The following is a 6,818-nucleotide window of genomic DNA, read 5'->3' as shown; positions in this document are numbered from 1 at the left end:
TTTCACATTTCACAGTGAAAAGTGATCATCACTAACCACTTTTCACTTTTCAAGTGATGAGTGAAAAGTGATGATCACTTTTCACTCATTGCTTGAAAAGTGAAAAGTGATAAGTGAAAAGTAGTGTTTGTTAATAAGCTGGTCCACCTAGCTCTCATAGACTTCGATGCATTCAGTTGAACATTCAATTCGAGCCTTCTGCTTTCTTCCCCATAGATCTACCAGGTTGGAACTGTTCCTTCTTAAATAAGTTCCTTGGTTTGGGTCGATGGGTTTGATGACGTCATGGGCCCATGGGCATGCACATTAGTGCGCTGCCCCTCGTTATGCATCCTAGGGCATGCATGACATCATTGTGGTATTGTAAGCCATATATAGCTGGTCGGCGGATCTCAGTAGCATTATCAATGAAATAACCAACTTGAATTTAAAAGTATGCCAGAGGACCACAGCTCCTCCCACTCCTGGCCAATAAACAAAGATGATTACGATCTCAAAGAAGTGATTGGGAGCGGTGCCACAGCTGTGGTCCAAGCAGCATACTGTGTGCCCAGAAAGGAGCCGGTGGCCATCAAGCGTATCAACCTGGAAAAGTGTCAGACCAGCATGGACGAACTTCTGAAGGAGAGCCAAGCTTTGAGTCAGTGCCACCATCGAAACATTGTCTCTTATTATACCTCCTTTGTGGTAAAGAATGAATTGTGGTTAGTGATGAAGCTACACACTGGTGGCTCTGTGTTGGACATTATCAAGCATACCATCTTGCGCGGTGAACACAAGAACGGCGTGATGGACGAGGCCTGCATTGCCACCATCCTGAAAGAAGTGTTGGAAGGGCTGGAATACCTGCATAAAAATGGTCAGATTCACAGGGATGTGAAGGCTGGAAATATTCTTCTTGGTGACGATGGCACGGTGCAAATTGCAGACTTTGGTGTGAGTGCCTTTTTAGAAGCTGCCCGAGACAAGACCAGAAACACGAGGAAAACATTTGTGGGTACTCCTTGCTGGATGGCCCCAGAGGTCATGGAGCAGCTGCGGGGTTACGACTTCAAAGTTGACATATGGAGTTTCGGTATTACAGCCATTGAACTCGCCACTGGAACCGCGCCGTACCACAAATACCCACCCTTGAAGGTGCTGATGCTAACGCTGCAGAACGACCCTCCATGCCTGGAAACAGGGATCACGGATATGAATATGGTCAAGAAATATGGCAAGTCTTTCAGGAAAATGATTTCCCTGTGTTTACAGAAAGTCCCGGAGGACAGGCCTACTGCTGCTGAATTGTTAAAGCACAAGTTCTTCACGAAGAACGCCAGGAACAATGAATACTTGGAGGAGAAGCTTCTGCAGATGGGACCGACGATGTCAGACCGCGCAAAACCGGTGCGTCGTGTGCCTGGGTCCAGCGGTCATCTCCACAAAACGGAGGACGGCCAGTGGGAGTTCAGTGACGATGAGCTGGACGAGGAGAGTGATAAGGGGAAGGCTGCTGTGGCGGCTCTGCGGTCACCCAGGGTGGGGGACGACGGAGTGAATATGAATGTGGAGATTTAATCCCACCCACAGATGACACCCCAGATCTGCAGCCATCTGCTCCAACCCATTGGGAGCTGTGAATGATGTCAGCTCTTCGTTGTACAAGACACTTGTACAAGCTCACAATTTTTATTTTGCGTTGCAATGCCTTGTGAGCTTGAAGTGTGTGAAGTGAATGTGTGTGACAATGGGTGAAAGTAATGTACATTGTCATCATCACTTTTCGACTGCGGTTGAGATCATGGATTTCACAATGCCACGCCAGACCATCCGGTCCTTCATTGCCGTCCACAGTTCCTGCTCACTGATGCATGTGTCCCTAGCGATAACATCATGGAACAACAGTTTTCTACCTTTTGTACATTGTGAAGCACTATGCGTGGCGGTGTATGTGGAATTCATGACATGACATCACTGGTGTTGTCACTGAGCTATATTATATATTATATCTCCCAGCCCTGGCAGAGTAGTTCTGGAGTAGTTCCAACGGCCCTAATGGGACTGATCGAGGGTAGCTACTGGGATGTAAGTCGGGACTTCACCCCGGCTAGGTCGCCCGAGTGAGGGGTATGATGTTCGAGAGACCCGATGTCCTTGGGATACATCACTGAGGATACGTCCCAGGTGCATCCATGCGATGTGTCTTGTTATAGTTCTTCTATTTATAGTGACTCATAGGAATAGACTATGTGACAACCAGGTATATAGTCTGGTGACCACCAGAGAGATGAGTGACAGTCGGAATGTAGATGGCACCCGGGTGAGCAGTATGGGTTAGCGCCCCAGCCTGTGTCCTCCGTGAGGAGGAAGCCCAACAAACCCTCGGTGAGGCCTTTAGGAGGGCCATTTAAGCTGCAAGTGGAGCCCGCAGCACCACCTTCTTGCTCGGGTGGAGTTTGCGGAACCATTGCGGCTTAGGAATCCACCACTCCTGAATGAAGTGTCTGGTGCTGGGACTCTGGTGCAACGCACAGGTCCTGGGCCTGGTGAGAGCAGGGGTGGACCTGGTGAGACGTAGGAGGGGCCCAGACAGGAGTCAACCCACAGAGCCTAGTCCTTCCATACGCCAGAAGCGTACCTCCCTGCAGCTCTGGCAGAGTAGTTCTCGAGTAGTTCCAACGGATTGTGTGGCTCTGGTCTTTGCCTAATGGGACTGATCGAGGGTAGCTACTGGGAAGTAAGTCGGGGCCTGATCACCCCGGTTGCGTCGCCTGAGTGAGGGGTATGATGTTCGAGAGACCCGAAACCCTGATGGCCATGGGATACATCACAAAGGATACGTCCCAGGTGCATCCATGCAATGTGCTTTGTTATATCTGGAGGAGATGCAGAAAGTCCCCCAGCCACTAATTTCAATGAATTTCATCCAGCCTTTCCGCGCTCCGTGCCCAGAAGCGTGCCATGCCTGAGTCGCTTCCCTCATGTCTCCTCCATTGTTCCCCGGTAATATTCTCCTCCTCCCCTCCCTGTGTGGCCTGATGTGAGAGATTGGTTCCGCCTGAGCAACCCAGCACTAGACCGTGTTTGTAATTGGACTTGGATGTGTATTTAGGTTGTGTTCTGTCCTGTGTTTGGTTCCTGGATTATTGTTTACTGTTCGTTTGCCGTCCTGCGTTTAAGGTTTCTAAGTAAAGACTAAGCCTGTGGCTGATTTCCTGCATTTTGGGACGTCCTACATTCATTCCCGGGTGTGAGAGTAACTATTTCTGGCTCCTCAGTATCAGGGAACTGGTCGACAGGGTGTCAATGACTGACAGTATTGCCATCCATACCCCGTGCTCTTTAGATACCTCAATAGAATTATAGTGTGCACATCGAAAAACTGTTATTTTCCTGGGCCGATTATTTTATGGAGGTCACAGTCATTCAGAAGTAATGTTTGTTCATAAGGTGGTCCACCTGGCTCAATGCATTCAGTTGCAGATTTGGCTCCACCTTTCCTCCCATGTGACAGATCTACCAGCTGGAATTGTTCCATAACCCATTCTGGGCGGGAACCCCCTTTGGTGTTTTAACGGGGACCCCTTTTGGCGTTCTTTACAGTATGTACAGTATTAAAAAAACATATTTTTGATGCTGCTATATAAATATTTGAAGTTTTCAGAAAACTTAGGTCAGGATTTAGAAGGTGTTTTTAGAATCGGCCTCAGTCCAAAATGGGTTAAATAAGTGAATTGCTTCAGGTCGATGGGATTGATGACATCACGACAAGTCCCCAGAGCGGCTGGGAAATATATTGAACCTGCGTTAAGCTACTGGCTAAAGCTGGAACTGCAGGCTGTTTTCCTAGATAGAGAGTATAGCAGCTGTGGTTTAACACAGAGCGCTCGTTCATGAATCGATTCAGGTGTGTTAAGGCGAGTTAACACTTCCACATTTTGTACACCAGATGTTTGGTGTCTAAATCGAGAAAATTAGTAGAGTGTTCTTCCGGGTCCTTCAAATGCCACTGAGCAACTTCCATTTAAATGAATAGCTGGGGACGGGGTTGTCCACCCTCTAGATATATTAAAACTCTATGCATCATGCACATTAGTTCCCTCTTTATGCCCTACTTCATGAACTACCTCCATGCACAAGCGCCGTGAGTCGAGCCCAATTTACTTGTTAATACTTTGGGTCCAAACCTGCAGTACCACAGTTGGCCACTTGGGTGTGGCATTCATGACATCACTGTGGTGCACGGCCTACATAGGCAATGGGCAAGGCATGCATGACATCACTGTAGTATTGTAGGCCATATATAGCCGGTCGGTGGAGTTCAGTAACACACAGCACCAAGCTGACTATATAACATTGTCATTGAAACAACCAACCTGAACTTAAAAGTATGGCAGAGGACCACAGCTCCTCCCACTCCTGGCCAATCAACAAAGATGATTATGTTCTCAAAGAAGTGATTGGGAACGGTGCCACAGCTGTGGTCCAAGCAGCGTACTGTGTGCCCAAAAAGGAGCCGGTGGCCATCAAGCGTATCAACCTGGAAATGTGTCAGACCAGCATGGACGAACTTCTGAAGGAGAGCCAAGCTTTGAGTCAGTGCCACCATCGAAACATTGTCTCTTATTATACCTCCTTTGTGGTGAAGAATGAATTGTGGTTAGTGATGAAGCTACTCACTGGTGGCTCTGTGTTGGACATTATCAAGCATACCATCTTGCGTGGTGAACACAAAAACGGCGTGATGGACGAGGCCTGCATTGCCACCATCCTGAAAGAAGTGTTGGAAGGGCTGGAATACCTGCATAAAAATGGTCAGATTCACAGGGATGTGAAGGCTGGAAATATTCTACTTGGCGACGATGGCACGGTGCAAATTGCAGACTTTGGTGTGAGTGCCTTCTTAGAAGCCGCCGGAGACAAGACTAGAAACACAAGGAAAACATTTGTGGGTACTCCTTGCTGGATGGCCCCAGAGGTCATGGAGCAGCTGCGGGGTTACGACTCCAAAGTTGACATCTGGAGTTTTGGTATTGTAGCTATTGAACTCGCCACTGGAACCGCGCCGTACCACAAATACCCACCCTTGAAGGTGCTTATGCTAACGCTGCAGAATGACCCTCCCTGCCTGGAGACGGGTATCACAGACAAGAAGATTGTCAAGAAATATGGCAAGTCTTTCAGGAAGATGATTTCCCTGTGTTTACAGAAAGTCCCGGAGGACAGGCCTACTGCTGCTGAATTGTTAAAGCACAAGTTCTTCACAAAGAACGCCAGGAACAATGAATACTTGGAGGAGAAGCTTCTGCAGATGGGACCGACGATGTCAGACCGAGCAAGACCGGTGCGTCGTGTGCCTGGGTCCAGTGGTCATCTCCACAAGACGGAGGACGGCCAGTGGGAGTGCAGCGATGATGAGCTGGATGAGGAGAGTGATGAGGGTAAGGCCGCTGTGGCGGCTCTGCGGTCACCCAGGGTGAAGGACTACGGAGTGAATATGAATGTGAATGAGGAGATTTTTCCACCCACAGGTGACACCCCAGATCTGCAGCAATCTGCTCCAGCCCAGTGGAGCACTGTGAATGCTGACCAGGCAGGTGAAGAGGCTATACCACAGGCTGCATGGGATCCGGCAGAATCAAAAGCCAATGTCCCCATCAGCCTTGTGCTGAGGATGCGGAATCTAAAGAAGGAACTCAATGACATCAGATTTAAGTTCATGGCTGGCAGAGACTCGGCTGACGGGGTGGCTCAGGAGTTGGTGTCAGAAGGTCTGGTCGATGGTGATGACGTAGCCATTGTTGCTGCCACTTTGCAAAAGATCATTGATGATCCTGAGAGCAACAAAACCGTGACCTTCCAACTGGTATCAGACTTGGATGAGGCTGAAATAGCTGATGATGTCAAACTTGTGGGATTTGCTATGCTCTTCATTGCAAAAGACACGTAAAAACCCCATATACTTAGACCCCAGGGGTCTATAGACATATCCACAGAGGGGGTGCCCTGGTTGTGGCTGCGGCATACCATTAAGCGCAGCTTTACACAGCAGCACTGTTTAGCTACACCTGCACTTCAGGGCTCTGCTACATGGATTTGTCCATACTTGTCTTCTTTTCGTTTTTGTTTTCCTGAATGTTTGCCAATTTATGAGGCGAAGTCCCCATTTATGGATATAAAATGAGAGGGGATTTCCGGTTTAGAGATCCCAGGATGATCCTCAAACCTCTCAGCAGGAGCTTATCATGTACTAGCCAGAGTATCTGGCCTTTACAAAACAGATACCCTGGTGGTTATAGCTCCTCTCATTGATTCGCAGAGTATCTGGCATTTACAAACCAGATACCCTGGTGGCTATAGCCCCTCTCAGTAATTCTCAGAGTATCTGGCCTTTACAAACCGGATAACCTGGTGTCTATAGCTCCTCATTGATTCTCTTCCACCATTTAGTACTCCGTCACCTTGTGAATCGCTTGCGTTGGAAAAACTCTGTTTAAGTCCTGCTTGTGCTTGGACACCATTGCAGCGGGTCGTGGTTCACGTTTAGATAACCAATCGAGCCTTTGGTCTTTTATATCTTTGTTGAAATAAGTGTTGAATAGCTTTATATTCCACTAGTAATCTTTGCTATTCAGTTACAAGGTTCTCCCCGTCTCTCTAGCTCTTCAGTAAACACTTTCATAATTTCATCCGATCAGGGGAGAGTCTATGTAGTGTCCACTCGATGGACACTGAATGTGTTTGTTTTGTTCTGCATGCAGTGCAGGCTTTAGTACTGTGTGTGTACACAGTTGTACTGTGACGACTTTGTGTTTGCTGTTCTGCATATAGTCGAG

At 48.1% G+C, this 6,818-nt stretch overlaps 2 protein-coding genes across 2 annotated transcripts; both read left to right on the top strand.

The window, feature by feature from the left end:
• Positions 1 to 435: 435 nt before the first annotated feature.
• LOC310858016 (serine/threonine-protein kinase OSR1-like) lies at positions 436 to 1,560 on the top strand (the record flags this gene model as incomplete). The annotated part of the gene is made up of 1 exon (XM_083764063.1): positions 436 to 1,560. One exon carries the CDS (start codon positions 436 to 438, stop codon positions 1,558 to 1,560), a length of 1,125 nt encoding a protein of 374 aa, XP_083620189.1.
• A 2,812-nt stretch (positions 1,561 to 4,372) lies between these two features.
• On the top strand, positions 4,373 to 5,932 carry LOC310858015 (serine/threonine-protein kinase OSR1-like; the record flags this gene model as incomplete). Its single annotated transcript, XM_083764062.1, has 1 exon — positions 4,373 to 5,932. One exon carries the CDS (start codon positions 4,373 to 4,375, stop codon positions 5,930 to 5,932), a length of 1,560 nt encoding a protein of 519 aa, XP_083620188.1.
• Between the last annotated feature and the right edge of the window lie 886 nt (positions 5,933 to 6,818).

Source organism: Protomyctophum parallelum (assembly GCF_964188405.1).
Source record: "Protomyctophum parallelum genome assembly, chromosome: 4".
Lineage (NCBI taxonomy): Eukaryota > Metazoa > Chordata > Actinopteri > Myctophiformes > Myctophidae > Protomyctophum > Protomyctophum parallelum.
The sequence above is the reverse complement of the archived record's forward strand: the minus strand, read 5'-3'. Positions and strand labels throughout refer to the sequence as shown.